This window comes from Eubalaena glacialis, chromosome 1 (assembly GCF_028564815.1).
Source record: "Eubalaena glacialis isolate mEubGla1 chromosome 1, mEubGla1.1.hap2.+ XY, whole genome shotgun sequence".
Taxonomy (NCBI): Eukaryota; Metazoa; Chordata; class Mammalia; order Artiodactyla; family Balaenidae; genus Eubalaena; species Eubalaena glacialis.
In genome coordinates, this window is record NC_083716.1 from 32,666,667 (window position 1) to 32,690,404 (window position 23,738).

The 23,738-nt window shown below is 42.4% G+C and overlaps 1 protein-coding gene across 2 annotated transcripts in view; it reads left to right on the top strand.

Annotated features, from left to right (window-relative positions):
- Positions 1-23,738, top strand: part of ALDH18A1 (aldehyde dehydrogenase 18 family member A1) — a 54,374-nt gene that overhangs the window by 16,604 nt on the left and 14,032 nt on the right. Inside the window, exons 3-12 of one of the 2 annotated variants that reach the window (XM_061169167.1) lie at positions 4,653-4,867; positions 8,911-9,060; positions 9,149-9,253; positions 12,876-13,028; positions 13,451-13,541; positions 17,141-17,265; positions 18,023-18,167; positions 18,852-18,925; positions 20,460-20,553; positions 23,027-23,247. In XM_061169167.1, coding sequence (XP_061025150.1) covers positions 4,653-4,867; positions 8,911-9,060; positions 9,149-9,253; positions 12,876-13,028; positions 13,451-13,541; positions 17,141-17,265; positions 18,023-18,167; positions 18,852-18,925; positions 20,460-20,553; positions 23,027-23,247 — 1,373 coding nt within the window. Of the gene's footprint in view, positions 1-4,652; positions 4,868-8,910; positions 9,061-9,148; positions 9,254-12,875; positions 13,035-13,450; positions 13,542-17,140; positions 17,266-18,022; positions 18,168-18,851; positions 18,926-20,459; positions 20,554-23,026; positions 23,248-23,738 lie in introns of both variants that reach the window. The other variant, XM_061169087.1, reaches the window with a different exon arrangement.

Consider the following 23,738-nt stretch of genomic DNA (forward strand, 5'->3'; position numbering starts at 1 on the left):
TCTGCCTGCTCCCTCCCTCTCTGGGTAGCCAGCACTCCCTCCGTGATCCATTTTGAGTTAATATTTGTATAAGGTGTGATGGTTAGGTCGAGGTTCATTTTTTTGTATCTAGAGGTCTAGTTCCAGCCCCATTTGTTGAAAGGCTGTTTATGATGTTTTGAGTTGCCTATCTCTTGATAACACCTAAATGTTATCAACAGTCTGTCTCAACAGCTTACTGCAAGAGGACTTGCTTATCAGCTAATCAAGCTTATCATCATTGGAAAAATCTGTTTCCTATTCATGTAAATAAGAGTGTAAAGTTCAGGGTCTGGAACTAGGCTCCCTGTGTTTGAAAACTATCTCTGCTACTTACTTAGTGACCACAGCTATGGATTTCGGTCACATGTCCACGAGTCGGCATTTTGGACCAGGCTCAGGTGCACAGTGGTTCCGTGTCCTTGTCAGCTCTCACATTGGCTCAGGGTTGATTGTTGAGGGCCAGGGGAGAATCTGCTGGGATGATAGATCATCTCTGTTCCACGTGGCCTCTTATCCTCCAGCAAGCTATCCGTGGCTTCTTCACATGATGCTTCCCAAGAACAGCAAGCATGGCAGTGATAAGGTCTCTTGAGGCCTAAGCTCAGAATTTACACAGAGTTAGGCTTCTGCTACACTGTATTGGTCAAATCAAGTCATAGGGCCAGCCTCTATTCAAGGAGTGGGAAAATAGACTCCACCTGTTAACGGGAGAAGCTTCAAGTATTGTGGCCATTTTTCCGATCTGGTAATGTTGGTATGTTACTCAACTTGTCTGAGCCTGTTTCCTTATTTATAAAATGAAGCTAATAATAATAATAACTAATTCATAATAATACCTAACTCATGAGTCTTAACTCATGAGAATTCAGGAAGATGATGATAACGACAGTGATGATGATAGGCATAGCTAACCCTTTTTTTTTTAATAAATTTATTTATGTATTGGCTGTGTTGAGTCTTCCTTGCTGCACGTGGGCTTTCTCTAGTTGTGGTGAGCGGGGGCTACTCTTTGTTGCGGTGCACAGGCTTCTCATTGCGGTGGCTTCTCTTGTTGCAGAGCACGGGCTCTAGGTGCGTGGGCTTCAGTAGTGGTGGCACACAGGCTCAGTAGTTGTGGCGCACGGGCTTAGTTGCTCTGCGGCATGTTGGATCTTCCCAGACCAGGGCTTGAACCCGTGTCCTTGCATTGGCAGGCGGATTCTTAACCACTGCGCCACCAGGGAAGCCCATAGCTAACACTTTTTTATAATAGCAGCTAATATTTATTGAGGGTTTACTTTGTGCCAATCCTTGTTCATGCATTAACTCATTTCATTCCCCACAACAACCTTATGAGATCAATGAGATAACAGCAAGTAAGTGAAGGAGTTGAGATTCCAGCCCAGGGAGTCTGACTCCAGAGCCTACACTTGTCCTTTCAAATATCCTCTGCCTCTGTATAAGGTACATGAATAGTTAACACAGTTCCTGGTATATAGTAACTATTCACTTCAGTATTTTTATTGTTGATATTATTGTTTATTCTCATTAGACTCATTCACAGAAGGAGGCACTTTCTGATCTTATCCTTAGATTTTTCTTTGTATCCAGATTTTTCTGGAACCCCATGTTCACTGACCATGATAAGCAGAAGAGCAGAAAAGAAATTAAAAAGGCAAAGTGAAAAAGCATAGAAATACAAACAGAGGGAAGTGGAAGGCCAGGAAGAGAGATAGAAACCATGTCAGGGTTCCTTCCCGTTCAGGCCTGGAACACAGCCTCATTTTTTACTGCTGAGTATTAGCACTCTGATGCTGAAAAGCTAAAGGGCTTCTCCTCCCTTGGAGTGTGACCCATGTCACTTTTGAGGAATATGGACAACCCCCTCCCCCTAACACATTTGCATACACATATACCTCGGTATCCCCTCATCCTTAACAGGAGGAGATGTGTTTTCTTTGAGACTTAGAGCCTAAAGTTTCCTTAGAAGATGGGAAGAGATTACCTATCCAGAAGCCATGGATTTTTTTTAACTAATCAAGGCCTTCTAGTCCTTCATATGGACCCTAAAATGTATAATACACTGCAACACATAAAAAAATGCCCTCAAGAAAGATAGGGTCAATCTAGGAGGGTGAAAGCATTGTTGAATAGGAAACCCAGAAAAGCCCTGGACCCCATGGAGCTCTCCTTGGTGCAGAACCCACTGGATATGACTGAGCTTTTACTTGCTTAAAACCTTGTTCAGGGACTTCCCTGGTGGTCCAGTGGTTAAGACCCCGTGCTTCCAACGCAGGGGGCGTGGGTTCGATCCCTGGTCGGAGAACTAAGATCCCATATGTCACGCTGCCAAAAAAACACACCTTGTTCATAGATGTGGCCTCTTCTTGAACCTTATCAGCCCTGATCTGCTGTGACCCAGTTGCCTGCCGCCAGAATGACCCTTGACTGCCTGGCACCAAGCCACGCCACCCTCCTCTGCTGATACAGACTGCGGATCAGGAGTTTCATTCATGCTAGTCTGGCCTGGTAGGACTGACCTGCTTGCCACCACCTATGTCCCTGAGGTTCCCTCTCAGGCTGCCCACGCATGCTCAGCACTTTGCCAGGCCAGGACATGCCCTGCAGTACACAGGAGAGAAAAGTAGGCAGCAGGCCTAGTTCTGACAGCTGTCAAAGAGACACGTGATATTTGGGTGCAGCTCTGAGCTCTGCATACAGCCACTGATGATCCCAGGTCCAAACTCCAGGGGAGTAAGTCTCTCCCTCTACCACCCCTCCCTCCGTCAGGTCAGCGAGGCCAGAACTATTATATGGGTACAACTTTTAAGCGTAGACTTAGGTGTGTGCATTGCTTAGGGTAATATTCCTGAAGGCGGGGCCAGGGCACCTATACTGATGAGCCTGATGGAGAAAGGGAGCTCTGCACGGAACGGCCCTCACAACACACCAGTGCTTTCGTCCCTGGGGCTCCCCCAGAAGGAACAGGGCAGCCTATAGCAGGGGTGCCAAGCCCCAGTTCTATCCCAGATGACGGGCTTACTGTGCAGCTCTCTGCCGGGAACTGGACTGCAAGCCTGTTGTTAAAAAAGACCCGAATCGTCTGTCTGGTTTCTCCAGCAGACTTGAAACGTGGTCACTTAAAGAAATGGTTATTTAAGAGAGAGAAGGAAAGGCTCTTTATGACTTCATTTAAAATGTTCTTTCTCAGGTTTGTGCGTGAAGGAGGCAGAGAGGGAGGAGAACACACAGGGATCTTCTCGTCCGTGAGAATAGGATTCTGCCTGCTTTACCCACCATTTTTGTAACGTAGAGAGAGACAGTGGATGCTCGATTACAGCTAGATGGGTCAGAGTGGTCAGGCGTTAGAGGCACTGGGTAGAGAAATTCTGAGAAATCTGTCTAAATATAAAGGGAGGTGATAACGGTTGATTCAAGTGAAGGAAGTTACTCTGTAGTAATACAGTTATAGAAGAATAGTCTGAAAGATGGCTCGGAATGATTACTTTAGTAACATTCCAATATTTATTAATGTCTGTAGTGATACCTAGAGAACTTGTTGTGGGGGAAGGCAGTCAGCAGTGGTGAAGAGGTTCAGTACCTGACATTCAGCCATGACTGTTAGATTTTCAGCTTTTTAATCAAGTTTGGTTTTTTGTTTTGGTGGGGGTTCTTTTGTTTTTTTGTTTTCGTCTTTGTTTTGCCTCTTAGAAATCTTGTTCCGTGTTACAAGAAAAAAGAATCAGGACAGAATTGATTAGGGGCAGATGTCTAAAGGGATACAAAGAAGTATCTGACTCCAACATTACCTTCCCTTCAGAAAGTGCTCCAGTTTCTTTCATCATTGTTACAGGCAATTTGTAGGGAGATTAGCTATGATTTTTTATTATTTAATACCAGTTACTTTGTTCTGTATTGTCTTAGCTAATCAGACTCATTTTTTTTAATAGCGGTGTGGTTTCTTTAAAAGCACACATATTTTTCTGATTATGAAAGCAATGCATTTTTACTGCATAAATTTGGAAAACAAAACGAATAAAGAAGAAAAATAAATCACCCATAACCCCATCATGAGATAAAACACTAATATTTTTATTTATTTATCTTTTCCTATGCATTTAGACATGTATGTGAAACTAACATATGAACATTTTCCTATGTTATTGAAAATTCTAAAAGTATTTAAATCTTTCTGCCCTTTTTTGGACATTTACTCTGCTTCTGTTTTTCCTGTTATAAATAATACTGATGAATAGCCTGCTGATAAATCTCTTTGTCTCCATCTCTGATTAGTTCTTTAGAATAAATTTCTGAACATGGAATTGCTGGATCAAAGTTGTGAACATTTTTAAGGCTTTTGATATATTTTGCCAACATGTCTTCAGGGGAAAATGTTTCATTTAAATTCTTGACCAGCAGTGTTTGAGTGTACCTGTCACCTGTGTACTGGGTACAAACTCCACACAATACTAGAATAAAACATGCTAGATCAGTGTGGCTTTTGATATACTGGTTTTACGCAGTTAAGAATGATAAAGCTATTTTTTGGCGGCCAAACTGGTTACTATTTTGTATGCGTATTTTCAATGAGAAATTATATTGTGTATTTCTCTCCTTTTTTTCTTGCATTTGACTTTGTTCGGGGGCTGCAGGTCGTGTCCAGCCTTCAGCCATCAGACATGTTCGTTCTTGGAGCAACATCCCCTTTATCACGGTACCCCTCAGTCGTATGCATGGCAAGTCTTTTGCCCACCGCAGTGAGCTGAAGCATGCCAAGAGAATCGTGGTGAAACTCGGAAGTGCCGTGGTGACCCGAGGGGATGAATGTGGCCTGGCACTGGGGCGCCTGGCATCTATTGTTGAGCAGGTAATTGCCAAGATGGAAAATTCAGCTGAACTAAAACAAAATCTGCTTTTTAAGCTGTCATTTCAGGTTTCTCAGCTCGTAAAAATAATTCTGATTTGAGAACAATAGATTTCAACCCAGTCTGAAAACTCTGTTTCCTGATGAAGGTGCCACTGGGAGACAGCATCCCAGGACAAGCAGAGGGGGTGTCAAGGAGTGGAGTTGATTTCATGCAGTTCATCCCTCAAGCTTCTTAGTGAGAACGAGCTGTGTATGTCAGTGATTCTTAATCCTGGCTGCACATTAGAATCGCCTGAGAGGCCTGGAGGTGCCTGGGCTTCACACTCAACCATTTAATAAGTATCTCTGGGATGGGGCTCAAGCCCTCTGTGTTTTTGAAGTTCCCCAGGTGATTGATATGTAGTCAGGGTTGAGTACCCAGATACACTTGTGTGAATATTGAGCTTTTTTTTTTTTTTTCCTGTTTTGCTGGGCTTTATCTTTTCTAGTTAGCCTAGTAACCTTGAAATAAGTATGAGCTATCATTGCAAAGATTTCCCAAGTTCAGATATTAGTGAAAGGACTCACCAGACTCCACAGAGAATACCCATATAAGGCTTTCATTTAAAGGCAAAGGGATACAAGGCCACAGAGGGAGTGTAAGCAAGCATTGAGGGTCTGAGAGACATCCTATGCACAAGCCCATCCCCCACCCCCCAGGGTCTTTTATTTGCACAGAGACCACACTCTGTCTCCAGACTGAATCACCAAAAGATCTGTGCAAGGAGTCTTGGCTTTGGAAGGCCTCACAGCAGAAGTTTTCAGTGGGAACTTTATGCCCCACTGGCCATGGAGTCAAACCAGGCTGACCACTGATAGTTTATCAGTAAAGAAACTGACCTTCTGGGTCATCATGGGAGTTTTGGACTTTAAATATCACATCGCAAATCCCACTACCTTTATCTTTTCCAAGAGCAGGGATCAGCAAACTTTTTCTGTAAAAGGCCAGATACTAAATATGTTAGACTCTGTAGGCTGTACAGTTTCTGTCTCAGCTACCATTGTAGCACAAAAGCAACCTTAGACAATACGTAAGTGAACAAGCATGGCTGTGTTCTGATAAAATTTTATTTTCAAAAACAGGCACAGGTCAGATTTGACCTGCAGGCCATAGTTTGCCAACCCCTGACCAAGAGTCAAAAAAACCAGACATCCAAGTATCCTGGAGATAAAGCTAGAGCTTTTCCATTCTAGCTGTAATTCAGCTCTGTCTTCCATAGCCGTATTTTCAGTTTTAAAAAACAATTTTGCTGGAGTTGGTATTAGAAAACTACTAACCTGAAATTTGATGGAATTTTCTTCATATATTTTCTGTACTAAGCAATTATTATCAAATCTGCCTTTCAGATTGAGTCCCTCAGATCAATGCAGTGTAACAAATATTTATCAAAGGGCTACATTGTGAGGGCCTTAACAGACCTCTAACGGTTGTCTCTGCCCTTGGGGAGCCAGAACTGGGACTCCCAAAATAATTAGGTGATTGTTCAAGGCAGATAATATCCAAATGAGAGGGCACAAATGACAGTGACTGACAGGTCCAGAGGTGGGAAGGTCAAATGAGAGTGTGGTCATTCTTGGGACTTCCTAGGAGAGCTGAGACTCAGGGTGGGCCTTTGTGACTGATAGGATTTGCACCAGCAGAGGGGAAATGTTCCATGCTGCTAAGTGCACATTGTGAATGGTGCCCCTGGAATTGCGTAGCCTGATGGTTCTGGGGACGGGGAGGCTCTACAAGTAGTTTCCAGGTGGAAGACAAAAGCAGGAATGAGTATGGCATGCTGATGGGCCAGAGAGGAGGTGAGCTTGAAAGCAGTGGTGGTGATCTCATCAGGGAGAATGTGTATAATTCTATTAGGCAGGGCTTTGAAACCAGGTAGAGAATTTGGGGTTCAGTCTAGGAGGAAGATTGAAGATTTTGAGCAAAGGAGAAACTTGATGAAAACAGTGGGGAGAACCTGGTAATGGTTTGCTCAGGTTGCCAGCTCTCCGTCTAGGGACACCCCTGGACCTTAAGGAACGGTTTTCTAGATCAGTACTAACAGATGGAGTCAGCTGTCTTGTCCAAGGCATCTGATCGTGTTCGATGGACTCAGGAGCTGACTCAAAGAGGCTTCCATTGGTCAAAGATGGGAATATCTGAACATCAATAATTACTGCACTGAATTTAAACACATGAAATATGTTTAAATCTATGAATCACAGTTATACTTAAAAAATAATTCATTGGTCATCTTGAAGGATTCTAGAGAACCTACTCATTTTGGAAACTGGTAAATAAAGGGAAAGAGACACATATCTGTGCTGCCTTTCATATACAAACCATACCTCAAGGGAGCCAAATATTTAATGAAGTAAAGTTTCCCTTTATGGAATTATTCCAGCCTGTAAATAAAGAAGAAATGAATGAATTAGAATATCAGCATTTTATAGCCCCTAATGAATTAATAGGTCTTGGTGATGATCATCAACAGTTACTAACATCACAAAAAGAAAGACAGTCAGGCCTTATGTATCCCCTTGATGGACAACATGACCTGTAAAGAATTCTTGACAAAAAAAAAAATCAAGCCTTCCTACCTAACAGCAGTTTGCAAGAAACAGAATACTATACCACAGAGACAGAAGCAGGAAAGTCAAGGCTGAGAAACCCTAAAGGACAAATAACCCGGTTTCTTTAACAAATTACAAGGGAAAAAATTATAGAGAGGAACCTATGGATTAAAAGTGAATTAAGAGACACTTCAACTAATTGCAATGTGTGGGCTTAATTTTCATCTTAATTTGAGCAAGCTGAAAAAATTGGGGAAATGTGAACACTGACCAGATATTTGATATTAGGAAATTATTGAAATGTTTTAGATAATAATGGTTTTGTGGATGTGTGCATATACCCTCTGTTTTAGCAATTGCTTTCTGAAATATTTACAAATGAAATAATGTGTCTGGAGCCTGGGATTTGTATTAAAATAATGGTGGAGGGACTTCCCTGGTGATCCAATGGCTAAGACTGTGCGCTCCCAATGCAGGGAGCCCAGGTTCAGTGCCTGGTCAGGGAACTGGATCCCACGTGCCACAACTAAGAGTTCACATGCCTCAAGTAAAGATCCTGCATGCCTCAAGTAAAGATCCCGCGTGCCGCAACTAAGACCCCGGCGCAGCCGAATGAATACATAAATGAATGAGTATTTTTTTTAAATAAATAAAGTAATGGTGGAGCTATAAAAGAAATATTGGAGAGTGAGAAATTGACCATGAGAGGTGGTTGTTGAAGCTGGGTGATGAGTACATAGGGTTTTATAGTTCGATTCTTACCACTTTGGTTAAGTATGAAATTTTCTATGATGATAAGTTATTTTTTTTAGATCACGGTTTATCATAGCTGTCTCCGAGTTCCTGAGCTAGGTTATAGGTTCAAGCATCAGGAGGAATGGACAGGTTAGGAATATTGAATCTTTGATTCTTTCATGTGGATCGGTCCTAGGTGGGAAACAAAGTAACCAAAACTGGTTCTAGGCAGACAGAGTGGAACAGCACTGTCCCTGGTCTAGCCAGAGGCAACCCATGAGAATCAGACATGCCCCAGAAACAGCTTCGTCTCCCCAGGTCATGCCTTAGAATTTGAGAAGCCATCTGCTAAGTTCATATTGCAATTCCTGGCTCCAGACTTGTATTCTGGGCTTTATTTCCTGAAACAACTGGATCTTCCGCATTATAGACTCCTCCACATGTCTTCAAGTCCTGTGGTTGCCAAACCTACCTACACACCAGAATCTCCTTATTAAAAACTTCTAATTTCTATCTGCCACCTACTTTTCAGATTCGAGGAAGCATGTAGGACTCTGTATTTTTACCAAACAACCTGGGTGATTCTTCCAGAGCCAGCCCAGTGCTGGTCTGTAAACCGGCATTTGGGATCCACTCATTAGTCCACCCTACCTGAATCTCTTGTGATGAGAGGAAAGAGAGATTACAAGGACTTGTGCCTTTTCCTTCCTCAATGTCAGGTGTCAGTACTGCAGAATCAAGGCCGAGAGATGATGCTGGTGACTAGTGGAGCTGTAGCCTTTGGTAAGCAGCGCTTGCGCCATGAGATCCTTCTGTCTCAGAGCGTGCGGCAGGCCCTACACTCGGGGCAGAACCAGCTGAAGGAGATGGTAAGTGCGGCTTCCCCACCCCCTATAACAGGGTCCTCAGGCCTCCTTCCCTCGCCCCAGCCACACCTTGTCTGTTGGCATGTTACAGGCAATTCCAGTCTTAGAAGCCCGAGCCTGTGCAGCCGCCGGACAGAGTGGGCTGATGGCCTTGTATGAAGCCATGTTTACCCAGTACAGCATCTGCGCTGCCCAGGTGAGAGGCTGACCTCCACAAGCGGTGTGTGGGACCTGTGAGGGTGATTCCCTTGGAACAAGGTGATATGAGCAGGGCTCTGGAGCCAGACTGCCAGGATACAGTCTCAGCTTCACCACTTGCTAGTTGGGAGATCTGGAGAAAGTTTTTAAGTCTAACCTTTTTGTGCCTCAGTTTCCTCCTCTGAAAAATGAGGATGTCATCAGTGCCTATTGCAAAGAGTCTTTGGAAGGGCTCAGTGAGAAAATACATGAAAAGCATTTAATATGTCTGGTACACAGTACTTTCTCAGTAAGTGTTAGCTCTTGTTATTATACAAATAACTCTTAGGACTACTACAAGTACTGATACTTCTGAAGATAGAAAAGTTAGATATCTTTATTTCATTGGCTTCTTTGACTTCAGCTGGCTTGTTTCTCTTTGCACCTGGTTGCCTTATATAATAGATATCTACTAAGTGTTGAAGGGAAATGCTGGTGGTTGGTTGTTTTTTGTTTTTTTAATTATTTAATTAGTTTTTTTTTTGGCTGTGTTGGGTCTTCGTTGCGGTGCACGGGCTTCTCATTGAGGTGGCTTCCCTTGTTGCGGAGCACGGGCTCTAGGCGCGCGGCCTACAGTAGTTGTAGCTCGTGGGCTCTAGAGCACAGGCTCAACTCAGTAGTGGCGCACGGGCTTAGTTGCTCTGCGGCATGTTGGGTCTTCCTGGACCAGGGCTCGAACCTGTGTCCCCTGCATTGGCAGGTGGATTCTTAACCACTCCGCCACCAGGGAAGCCCGGTTGGTTGGTTTTTAATTCATTTAGCAAATATTTATTGAGCACCATGTGTACCAAGGAGTCTGTTAGACATTGGGGATACTGCAGTGAACAAATCAGCCATGTTCTAGTCCTCATGGAACTTAAAAATTTTTAGTGGTTCCCCCTGAATGTGCTAGAACCTTCTTTCTACATTATTTCTTTTTTACTTAAATTTCCAGAATATTTTCAGTTGTGTTTTTAATCAGCTATACAACTACACACTAAATAGAAACATCTAAATATCACAAAACAACTGAAAAAACCTTACTCCCCAAGTTATTTTCAAATTTGCTGCCTCTGATCCTATCATTTACACAGATGTTATTATACACAGATGATGTTATGTATACATCCTTTCAGGTTTGGCTCTTGGATTTCCTATCACGTTTTCTGTTTCTCCATCATTTTTTTTAAAATTTATTTATTTTATTTATTTATTTTTGGCTGTGTTGGGTCTTCATTGCCGTGCGTGAGCTTTCTCTAGTTGCGGCAAGTGGGGGCTACTCTTCCTTGCGGTGCACGGGCTTCTCATTGTGGTGGCTTCTCTTGTTGTGGCTCACGGGCTGTAGAGCGCAGGCTCAGTAGTTGTGGTGCACGGGCTTAGTTGCTCCACAGCATGTGGGATCTTCCCGGACCAGGGCTCAAACCCGTGTCCCCTGCATTGGCAGGTGGATTCTTAACTGCTGCGCCACCAGGGGAGTCCCTCTCCATCATTTTTAAGTTGTTATCCACAGTGACGTTCTCGTATTATACCAGAGTGTCCTTGAGTAAGGGAGATGAAACAGAAAGGCATGGACTTGGACACTTCTGCTTGTGGCTGGGACCCCACTCTCTGTAATCTTAGATTTTTTATTTCGGTTACATAAATGCAATGGAAATCTCAATTTCTGTCTCCTTTTATTATCAGCTCTTTTTTACTCCATAGTGCAATGACAGTTTTAGTCTTTAATTTTTTTTTAAGTGCATGGAGCCAGGTGAGGAGACTTAGATCCAGGAACTGTGCTTTTGTTTTGTTTTGTTTTTTCCCAGGTATGATACTTCTTGAGGTTTTTTTTGTCTGTTTGTTTGTTTTAATGAAAGTATCATTAAAAATACTGTACATCAGCCGTTGTTTTTATTAATATTGATGTAAAAGAGCTCTGTGCCCTCCAGTTTCCAGCAAGCCTTCATCCACGGGCCCCTTCACTCCCACACCTTTGCCTTCCCCATGATCTGATCTGTAAGAAATCTTTACCCTTTGCATCTTATCCTGTGGTTCCTTGTTTTCTTTAGTGATCTTGTTTTGAAGACCATTACCAGGGGCTTTTGAAAATCTCCCATAAGTTGTTTGTCAGATTAAAGACTTAAACAAGGACAACAGCTATTTTTAATTCATAGAAATGAAACTTATTTGCAACCTAACAGATTGCCCTTCTCCAAACACATACTTTTCTCTCTGGTCTCTTGTCTCCCTTGTCTTGTTTGTTAAACTGTTGGAGCCACAGGTGTTTTCACTGGACCTTTATACCTCCTGCTTGCCTCTCCTACACACACGTGTTTACTTTTATTGTTTGACCTTCCACCACCAGAACCAGGATCTATATATTCACCTTTGTCCCAGGCCTTTTTCCTACAAGGCTAAACTTCCTGAAAAGACATTCATGATCTAACCCATTCCATCTTCCCCAAATCATCAACATTTTTATTCTCCATCCCAACAGCTAGTACAGGGCCTGGCATTTCAGAGGTACTCAATAACTTTTTTATCAAATGAGTGAGTAAATTATTTTCCTTGGTGATGTTATCATTTTGTCTTCTTCGCCCACATTTTCCATATCATTAAGGCTGCTGTCATCTTCTCAGTTACCATAGCCAGACCCTAGTTCAGGGCTTAACCATTCCCACTTGGACTGTTTCAGTACCTTCCAAGAATTCTTGGCCATCTGCCTCCAGCCTTTTCCTACTTCAGCGCTGCCCTACATCGCAAGAACCCTCTTCCATGAACATTGCAGGGATTTCATTGAAACATTTATTCCTGAGCTTCGGAGTTTGTTACCATTTTGTTTCTTGCTGTCGCCCCCCCCCCTTTATCTTTCTCTCCTGCTTGTGTGCATCCCGTCCCCTGAACGAAGTTATGTCAGCCCTTCTTTCAGTTTGTGACTAAAGACTCACCTCCGTAAACCTCTCAGACTCATCCCACTTGACCGTGTCTTTGCTGACTCCGGCAGTGGTCGGCCACAGAGCAGAAACAGGGACAACATGGCCCTATTCCATGTGGTTTAATACATTTTCCAGGCAGAGTAACCATTCATTCACTCACTCACCACATGTTTCAGCACCTACTATGTATGGCCAGACTTTGAATCAGATGCTGGGATACAAAGATATTTTAGAAATTTATGGCAGTCATTACTCCCTCCAGTATCCCTCTAAAGTAGATACATTCAATTTCTTAATTTTGTAAATGGATGAGATTTCATAGCTCTCTGAGGATTAAAGTACTTTTGCAAGAAGTCTTAAGCATCCTAAAATAAATCTTCCAGGTGATTCTAACTTTTTTCCAATCTCCAAAAGAATTGGATAAGTCTCCAAAGATGTGTGTTCCATTCTGAACTGTATGGGCTCCAAGAAACCTGAAGTTTAACTCCTCTACTCTTAGCATCCTTTGGATGCTGTTCCTTGGAAGTTCATCATTTTCCTGTCTCCTGCGTTTTCAATCTCTTTAACGCTTTTATTTTTATTTATTTTTTTAACATCTTTTTTGGAGTATAATTGCTTTACAATGGTGTGTTAGTTTCTGCTTTATAACAAAGTGAATCAGCTATACACATACATATATCCCCGTAGATTTTGGTGACCAATTTGGATTTCCACGATGAGCAGAAGCGCCGGAACCTCAATGGGACACTTCATGAGCTCCTCCGAATGAACATCGTCCCCATTGTCAACACAAACGATGCTGTTGTGCCCCCAGCAGAGCCCAATAGTGATCTCCAGGGGGTAAATGTGGGTAAAGTATTACCGAGGGTTGAGCATGCTGTAGACACTAATGCCATGCTATGCTGCACGTACTAACACCGGACATTGGGCATAAACAAGATGGAGAAATGGGGAGAGAAGCTGGCATCCTGGAGCAATGGCTGCATAAGCTCTTCTGAAGACAGGGGGTTTCGTTCAACTGGGTGAGGCGCAATAGTGATTTAAGGTGGTGCTGTGAGCATGGCTTGTGTATGTCTGGATAGAAGGGTGCATATTTGGAAAGGGGGTTGCCAGTAGGCACGGTGTTTTGCAAACTGAAAGGCCGGTAAGAGCTGTCGTGCACATGCTCAGGGTTGTTAATTTTTCCTGCCAGAGCCTAGCTGAGTACTTCCATGAACTTCTTTTTGAACTGCAAAGCTCACGACTTTTTACCTGCATTTTAGGTTATTAGTGTTAAAGATAACGATAGCCTGGCTGCTCGTCTGGCTGTGGAAATGAAGACTGACCTCTTAATTGTTCTTTCAGATGTAGAAGGTACAAAGTAATGCCTTTTCTTTTTATCCAGTCTTTGTTTTAAATACTATATGTGTGAGCACATGAGTTCCCCTCTTTGTTTGAGTGCTTCTGATCTTTTTAACTATGGACCATTATTTTCTGAGCCGTATGGTCCAAAAAGGGTTTTATGATTCAAAAGAAGGTAGGGGTGGTCTGGGAGATGAAGTTTGAATGCTGAAATGTTGTTATTTCCAGGCACTTTAATTTTGTTTTTTATAACTGCTTTATGGAGATATAATTCACATAACATATAATTCACCTATTTAAAATTTATATTTCAGTGATTTTTAGTATATTCATACAGTTGTTCAACCCTCACCACAATTTAGAACATTTTTTGTCACCCCATCAAGAAACCCATACCCATTAGCAATCATTCCTCACTTCCCCTGAAACTCTCCAGCCCTTGGTAACCTCTAATCTACCTTCTGTCTCTGTTGTTTTGCTTGTTCTAGACATTTTATATAAATGTGATCATACAGTATGTGACCCTTTGTGATTGGCTTTTTTCACTTAATGTTTTCAAGGTTTATTGATATTATAGCACATATTAGTACTTCATTTATTTTTATTGCCAAATAATATTCCACTATATAGATATACTACGTTTTATTTACCTATTCATCAGCTGATAGACCTTTAAGCTATTGTGACTAATGCTTCTGTGAACATTTGTGCACAAATTTTGGTGTGAAGATGCTTTTTATTTTACTTAGGAGTAGAATTGCTGGGTCATATGTTTAGCCTTTTGAAGAAATACCAGCCTGGTTTCCAAAGTAACTGCACCATTCTGCATTTTCCCAGCAGTGTATGAGGGTTCTAGTTTCTCCACATCCTCACCAACACTTCCCTCTTGGTATCTGCCTTTTTGATTATAGCCATCCTAATGGGTGTGAAGTGATACCTCATTGGGGTCTTGATCACTTTTAGTTTTTAATGTAAATCACAAGACACATTATTTTAAATTGGAGCCACTGCAGAAAATCCAGGCTGTATGGCCACTGTGTTCTTCTGTGTTACTCTTTTCCTCTCTGCTTTCCCCTACTTCGTGGAGGGGCGCCTCTTGGCTCCAACTTGGCTCTCCATTCACTCTTCTTACTTTCTTAAGCTGTTCCCGTTTTACATTTTGACCCATAGATATGGTAGATGTGTCTAAAATAGGCCAAACCTACAGGATCCCAAAAGTCCCCCATTACATTCCCAGGAAGTCAGAAAAACCTATTTAGTTCCCTACCCACACCCATGGCAGGTTAACATGGCAGGACTTGTTCCCCAGTTTACACTTCAGCAGCATAAGTGAAGGGCAGGGGGCTGCCTGGTGGAGGCAGGGGCAGGTACCAGTGCTGTGATCTGTCTTCTGCGCACGTGGAGGGTCAGAGATATCATACTTACAGATCAGTATCTTTACCTGTATGCAGTCTTGGTACCATGTTTATTCACTATAAATTTGAAGTCTCAGGATAGGAACAACTAAGCTGGGGTAAGAGTAAGCCACTCTGGAGAACAAGGCATTTTGGTTAGTCACAAGATTTTTTTTCAGCTTCTGATGTGTACAAATACTGTGCTAGGTGCTTTATAAATGTCAATTTATTCACCCTTGTAGCAACCCTGCAAAGTAGGTAGGTTAGCCTATTATTCAGATTAAGAAATTAAAAATTGAGTTCACATTAGTTAAATGGTTTATTCAAAGTCACATAGCTAGTACTTGGCAGAGGCTGGTTTCGAATCTAAATCTTTTCAGTTTAAAAATCTAAACTCTTCTCTCCTATACTGCCTAGCAAGGCAAAGGATATGAGTTTGAGAGATCAATATATAAAATCCAACTTGAACTAGACTCTAGTAAACCTTAGTTTTAATGCAGCCTCAAACACCAAAACTGGTCGTTGGCAGGCTTGTGCTTTTAACTCTGATTAGTTATCCACTGAATATTGATTTTTAGAACAATATCCAAATTTTAAATATGCTATTGGTGGGTTTGAGAGCTTCTATAAGGAAGAAGAGGAGGAGGCAGAATATCAGAATGCTAGGAACTCCAAGGCGTCTCTGGGGGTTTGCCTTAGAATTGTCCAGTACTACTCATGATCTCATAGCATAGTGCCTTCTGAGAAGAACCCAGCAGAAGACCCTGGGAACTGTGGGGTGCTGGGTTGAGGCGGATAAGGGTTGTGAGAGGTTATTTCTCTCTCCCTGTAATTGCTGCTCGTGGTTTGCACTACTTTGTTGTGCACTGGACACCGATGTCCTCACTCCTCTGATTCACTTATTCTCCTAGAGAGGATGCACATGGCACGGTTGTGTTAAAGATTTGGAATAGGGCTTCCCTGGTGGCGCAGTGGTTAAGAATCTGCCTGCCAATGCAGGGGACACGGGTTCGAGCCCTGGCCTGGGAAGATCCCACATGCCACAGAGCAGCTAAGCCCATGTGCCACGACTACTGAGCCTGAGCTCTAGAGCCTGCAAGCCACAACTACTGAGCCCACGTGCCACAACTACTGAAGCCTGCGCGCCTAGAGCCTGTGCTCCGCAACAAGAGAAGCCATGACAATGAGAAGCCCGTGCACTGCAACGAAGAGTAGCCCCCGCTCACCGCAACTAGAGAAACCTCGTGCACAGCGACAAAGACCCAACACAGCCAAAAATTAATTAATTAATTAATTAATTAATTTTTAAAAAAGATTTGGAACAGTGGAGCACAGGGGTATATTTTAGCACAGGAAAAGCAGGAACTTAAAAACCAAAAGCATCACTGCCTAAAATGTCCTTCAGCCAGTTCCTGACCACTAGCAGTTCCTCCCTGTCTGTGTCCCCCTCAGACCTTGACATGACTCCATTTTCTCAGGCCCTCTTTTCCCCTTCTAAGGCTCAGACACATTCTTTTTCGAAGTGAAATTGTGAGGATTTTTAATCTCGGGTGGTATGCATGTAACATTTTGTGTACCTCTTATTTTTTGTCACGCTACTCAGTTATAAAGAGGACATAGGCTTTGTGGTGACAAATCCAGACTGAAAGCCAAGAGTCATGCGCTCTTCTGCTGACTCAGCCTAACCTTCAGAAAGGCTTACCCATAATGTGGGGAGTATAATGTGACTGTTTCAAAGGGTACTGTGAGAGTTAATGAGAACCTGTTTCATATGTCATGCCCTTGGAAAGAGTCACATTAAACAGTATACAGCTGCTGCACTGTTTGTGCAAAAGCCACTCATCTTTTTCAGTTGCATCCTTAAGGTTCAGCATCATAGTAGAAATGGCAAAGGTGAGGATAGCTTCCCTGTAGACCGTGGGCAGGGCCAGTAAATTCTGTGCCAGGGATGTGGCCGTGCTCTGATGCTGACAAACATTCATTTATCAGGCAAAGTTATAAAAGTATGTCAGGTGCGTCCTCCCGGAGCTGGTTTTCAGTGTGGGTAGACTCTACGAATCCCTTGACCTCTTTTCTTGTTCGAGCTGGTGGAATAGCAGAATTTACCTGGATGAGTCGAGTACAGAGTAGTTACAGTTGGCAGGTCCCTGTGGAGGTCTGTCTTGGGGGATGCTCACTTCTGTTAAACAGCATTACTGACTCTTGTCCACTTTTTAGGCCTCTTTGACAGCCCCCCAGGGTCAGATGATGCAAAGCTCATTGATATATTTTATCCCGGTGATCAGCAGTCCGTGACATTCGGAACCAAGTCCAGAGTGGGAATGGGTGGCATGGAAGCCAAGGTAAGAATCTGGTGCCTTTACTGCCTGTAACAATTTAGAAACCAAACTGTATTTTATCCTTCTTACTTTTGTAATTGAGGGCTGATGCACATACACACTTAAAGATACACATATCTAAATACAGGTTTAATGCATATTGTGTACCTATATGTAGTCATGTCTTTCTATGTACTTTTATTAATATATTAAGTGTGTGTTCATATTATAACCTCCTCAAGGGCAGGGTCTATATTTTTTCATAATTCATAAATCCTCTAAGTGTTAATATTAGAGCTCAAATATTTCTTGATGAAACCTTTAAAAAATTCTTCTCTCCCATTAATTGTTCTAAGAAGTTATACCCTTTAGGTACAGAATCACACATACCAATGGCAGAGATAAGGACAAGAACCCCAGGTACAAAAGCTCAGAGTACTCATGATCAGATTCCAGTCAAGCAGCAAGCTGGACACTGCAAGCTGGCACAATAAGTCAAATGTAGAAGTCATGCGTCCCAGTACTAGAGAGTCTTAGAGAACACACTGAGCACAAGGGGCAGATTGGTTCATCTTTAGACAACACATGCCAGGGTTGGGTTGGGAAGAGTACATGGGCTGAGCGTGTCTTGAGAGCTTCTGAGCTGTGCAGAACCTTCCTACAGATAATAAAATTGCTCGATATCACATTGTATTTTCTATGTTTTTGCATGTTTAAAGTGCAGGGGCCTAGGCCCTACAAAGGTCTGAATCTCATCCATGGATCTAACTTCTCCCATTAGGTGAAAGCAGCCCTCTGGGCTTTGCAAGGTGGTACTTCTGTGGTCATTGCCAATGGGACCCACCCGAAGGTGTCTGGGCATGTCATCACAGACATTGTGGAGGGAAAGAAAGTTGGCACCTTCTTTTCTGAAGTAAAGCCTGCAGGTAAGTAGTTCTTCATAGAGTCCCATGGTCTGTGGATGATTGCTAGTAACTCCATGGCCTAGATGTGGCTGAAGACTGAGCTCTCCCTCTGGGAGGAGAGCTTACAAAATTCACGTGCTAACATTATGAAATATGGTATAGTTTCGAACACTGCTTGCAAAATTGGATTCTACTTTGTTTTTGTAAAACTTATCTAACCTGCCTAACTAGGCCTCCTGTTCTCACTAAAATCACTAAGTTAAAGAATATAAGCATCCATTTTCTCAAGAAACATTTGCTAGGCCCATGCTGGATGCCAGATACTAATGAACACTAGAGATACAAAGATGCATAAGAAATAGTATGTGCTCTCTCAGGTGTTCACAAAGATAGCACTGCCATATAATCTGCATTCAGAAATGCAAACGCATTAGAAAATGTAAGCCAAAGTGGAATTGAGAAGAACTCTAGACGACATAAATCATATTGTCTGCCCCAAAAGTGCAGACAGGTTCTTGTGTTTCTGCCTGAGTTAATCTGGTATGCTCTTCTGCCAGTTTATTGGTCAGAGTGATCTCTGGGTGTGAAACAAGCATGCCGAGACCCTAAGCGTGTGCTCTGTGCCTGCAAGGAGCCCGTGCACGTGTGGGATAGTGAGGGGGCAGTGAGCTGACCGTGAGCTGGTGTTTGCAAATGTTCTTGCAGGCCCTACCGTGGAGCAGCAGGGAGAAATGGCTCGATCAGGAGGAAGGTTGTTGGCCACTTTGGATCCTGAGCAGGTAATAACCCTAGCTGATAGTTTTGTTAGTTTTCAGAGTGAGTCATAACTGTGAGGTTTAGTGCACAGTCAAGCTTGCTGTTTCCCCCTTTATTCCTCGAGTCCCGTAGAGTTAGATCTGAGTTACAACTCTGATTCAGATTTGTTCTGCCTTTTTTCTTTTTCTAAATTTCATTTTCCCTTTTGTCTTCTATAGGCTGAAGCCTAAGGTAGCTTTGCATCACTATGATGTTTTGATCAAAAGTATCATGAAAATCATGAGACCAGAGAGGCTCCCAAATCCTGCCACATACTGGGCAGGGAAATGTAGGAAAGTAACTTTTCCCACCTCATCCAAATCACCAAGATTACCTAGAAGATGGAAGTTCCAGAGCCTGCTCCGTATCATAGCCCTGCCCTGTCCACAGTGACTCAGTCAGTTGAAGTAGCAGACACGATGAAATGTGAGAAGGTCGGGTGGAAGCAGGGTGCTGGCTTCCCAAGGGTTGTGGTGTTAAGGCTGGATTTGAAAGTGATGTATATAGGTTTCTTCTGGGGAGTACTTTGGCCTGAGAAGGGAGAAGAAAATTTAAAATAACTACAAGTAGGAAAAGGAAAGCCCAGGAGAACCCTAGCTTCTCTCTCTATTAAATCACTTCTTTTACTCCTTTAGTAATCACTACTCTGATTTGCCATGTTTCCTCATCTAGGTGGGTAAGGATTGGGGTCTCCTCCAGCATCCAGGACTGGGTTTTTCCCCTTTGACTGAATTCATTTTTAATAAATAATTGTCTAAAAAGAAGAACTAGATGCAAAAACTTACCTGGGAAATCAGCTTTACAGCTGGTGCTATTAAATAGGTGAGGTGTGTATGTCATGCTGACTCAAAGTGCTGGCGCCTGTCTCATGGGCAAACTGAATAATTCATCACGCCCTCTCCCCCACCACAAGGCTGTGGTTTGCTAATCATCATGATCAAGAGTGGTAAAAGAGGAAGAAAAGTGAGAAGAAATGGGGAGGGTAGTAGTGAGAGAGGAAGGAAAAATGAGGGGAGCAGTGGTGGGAAACGAATGAGTGAAGTAAGGAGGTTTCAGTCGTTGATGACTGGGATTTAGGAGCAAGGCCTGGCACACTCAGAAGAGTAAGTTTAAAAGTGTGGTGTGGGGGCTTCCCTGGTGGCGCAGTGGTTGAGAATCTGCCTGCTAATGCAGGGGACATGGGTTCGAGCCCTGGTCTGGGAAGATCCCACATGCCGGGGAGCAACTGGGCCCGTGAGCCACAATTACTGAGCCTGCGCGTCTGGAGCCTGTGCCCCGCAACAAGAGAGGGCACGATAGTGAGAGGCCCGCGCACCGCGATGAAGAGTGGCCCCCACTTGCCACAACTAGAGAAAGCCCTTGCACAGAAACAAAGACCCAACACAGCCAAAAATAAATAAATAAAGAAAGAAATAAAATTTAAAATAAATAAAAAATTTTTTTTAAAAAGTGTGGTGTGCATTCTTTATGGGGTAACATGTTTGCTTATTTGTTTCAGTGTTTTACCTTTTTTCCTAGAGAGCAGAGATTATCCATCATCTGGCTGATCTGTTGACGGACCAGCGAGATGAGATCCTGTTAGCCAACAAAAAAGACTTGGAGGAGGCAGAAGGTAAAGACCAGGCAACTTAGTTATAGAGAGATTTATTTTGGGTTTTATTCTTTGTTTTACTAATAATTCTTATATCATAGTCTGCCTAAAGTCAAGATGGTTATGGAAGAAATTACATACTGTATACATCATTTTTATTGAGGGTTGGTGGCTGGTTTCATTGGGAGTTTTCAAAGTACACGTTCTACCTCCACCCCTTTTCTCAGGTGTTCCATACAACGCCTACCCACCCCCCACCCACTGAGGGGCTTTTTCCTTCCATTCCCCACAGTCACAAGCCATGGCTACTATGGCAATTTCAAGACAAAAAAGAAAAAGATTGAGGACCTCACTATTTTAGACATTAAGCTAATAGCAGCTAACATTTACTGAGGCCTTTCTGTGTTTCTGGGCATTATGCTAAGGGATTAACAGGCAGGATCTGATTTTCTCTTTAGAACATGGTACCTATAAGGTAGCTACTATTTATTATCCCTATTTTACAGAGGAGAAAACTAAAGCGGAGAGAAGTTGTTATATGCCTAAAACCATACAGCCAGTGGCAGATCTGGGAACGAAACCCAGATGGACAGTGCATATTAAAATAGTTGTGGAAATAGTTTGTGCAACCTGTGTTGAAAGATAGCTTACCTCCTAGTTCCTTAATCAGCCTGTAGTCTGCCCTCCAGAAATGCCCTTGAGGTGCTAACGGTAGCGTAAGTGAGATGGCTGAACTCGCATTGAAGACAGCTAAATATGTGGAGTCAGGTAGGCCCTCATCTTTCTCTCCTTTTCTTAATTCTCTGTCTTTTCCACCCTAAAATAATGGGGGTTGATTTTACGGGATTTTTAATTTCCTTTTCTTGTGAATAAATGTGCCTCAAATTGAACATCCACATTTGTGGTGTTCCCTTTAAAGAAACCTTGCAGGGCTCATCAACATTATTTTCATTCCTTAAAACGTTTTTGAGCCATGACTTTGGAACTTTCTTTAGACTTTACATCTGGTCTTTTGAATTTTTGCAATATTGGAAAGCCATAAAAAATTTAAATGAAGTAATCTTTATTGACATCTTATCCAATTCTTTAAGTTAAAAGAATTAAGACCCACAGAGGTTAAAGCTGCTGCTCAAGGTCACACACCTAGTTGTTGGTAGAACTCTGACTTCTGATCCCAGTTATCTCTCTCTGGAAATCCGCAAGGACACACATGGCTTAAGAACAAAGTCTCAGGTATACACGAGCATGGTAATCACCTTTGAGTCCGTGAGCCCATTTCAGGAAATTTATCCCTAAGAAAAGATTGCAAGAGGAAAAAAATAGCTCTGTATATAAAGTTTCTTAGAGCAGGATTATTTATACCATTGAAAACTGGAAACAACCTGAGTGTCTAATAACATAGGTACAGTCATGTACATTGAACTGTATCAACTCAATAGAATATTTAGTAGTAATTAAAATAATTTTGGCAACATGGAAAATGTACGTGCATTATGAGGTGAAAAACTAGAGTATAATATTTAATATGCACTACAATTAAAACGATTTTTACTGCATGGGGAGAAGTGAAGAAAATTAATTAAATTGATGTAATTGGTTGATAAAATTATGGTTTCATTTTTTTTCTTAATATAAGGTTGGCTCCTCCCCTCCAAAGTAGGAGTCTTTTTATAATTTTGTCTTGGTGGTTGTGACTATAAAAAAGAAGGGGAAATTTTTCATAATATCATTCAACATTAACCATAGTAATGATTTGTGATACGTGATTGCAAATGGTTTTCCCAAGTATGTGTGTCTTTGTGTGTGTGGAGAGAGAGATAATCACACTGTGCATGCTGTTATATGCAAATTTAAAGAAAATTCTGTATATGAACTTACCATAATTCTATTTAAGTTTTTATTTCAAAAGAAAACATCTTTAATACTTCTGCTTATAAAAATAGTTCACTCATTATAAAAAATTAAAATAATGCAGAAAGATAGGCAGAGATCATCACTGTTCTTAATGCTTTCCGACATCTCTCTGCACATGTATATGCAATGTGTGATAACTAGGGTGATGTCATACATGCAGTTTTATAGTTTGCCTTTTTCACAAACTACATCCTGGACAGCTTTCCATATCAGTAAATATAGATATTTATTTATAGTAACTGCATTGTAGCCCATTGGCTGAATCTATAGGTAGAATCCAGTTTCCCACTATAATAAAAATGCTATAAGTATCCTCACTACATGCAGGTTTGCTGATGCAAATGATAAATTTCTGGAACTGAAATTGCTGGCACCAAGGGTGTGGGTGTCCACACCTTTACATGATGATGTATACTACCCAACTGCCCCTCCCAGAAAAGCTGTGTAAATGACATGTCCTTGTCTCCCTGAGACCCCCTGAGTTCCATGTCTGTTCCTAACACAGTGCCATGTGTTCAGTAAGACAGCCATAGCCCGCCCAGGTCTACTGCTTCATCATGTGCTCTTCACACCTCTTCAGGGAGACTCGCAGCTCCTCTGCTGAAACGTTTGAGCCTCTCCACGTCTAAATTGAACAGCCTGGCTATCGGTCTGCGACAGATCGCAGCCTCCTCCCAGGACAGCGTGGGACGGGTTTTGCGCCGGACCCGAATTGCCAGAGACTTGGAGCTCGAACAAGTGACTGTCCCAATTGGAGTTCTACTGGTCATCTTTGAATCTCGCCCTGACTGTCTACCCCAGGTATGTGACTAATGCCTGCCATTAGGGTGGGGAATTGGAGGAAGAGCTTCTTTTCAGGACTCAGATAAATCTCCCGAAGATATCTTTCTTTTCTTTCCTTTCCTCCCACGCTTCCTCCCTCCCTCCTTCCCTTCCTTCCTTCCTCCCTCTCTCCCTCCCTCCCTCCCTCCCTCCCTCCCTCCCTTCCTTCCTTCCTTCCCCCAGAGGTAATTTTTGAGACTTTATTCTCAGGTTGCACTTAAGGCAATTTATGTTTTTGATTTTTCTGGTAATTCTAAAAAAGGTAATTCATATGTCCATTTTACAGTTGAAGAAACCGAAGCTTATAGAAGTTAATTTTCCTGTGACATTTGTAAGGATGGAGCTGGGCCTTGAGCCCAGATGAATCTCCCATGCCATGACACAGGAGTACATTTCCAAAAAACTTAGGACTTCCCTCGTGGTCCAGTGGTTAAGACTCTGTGCTTCCACTGCAGAGTGTGCGGGTTCAG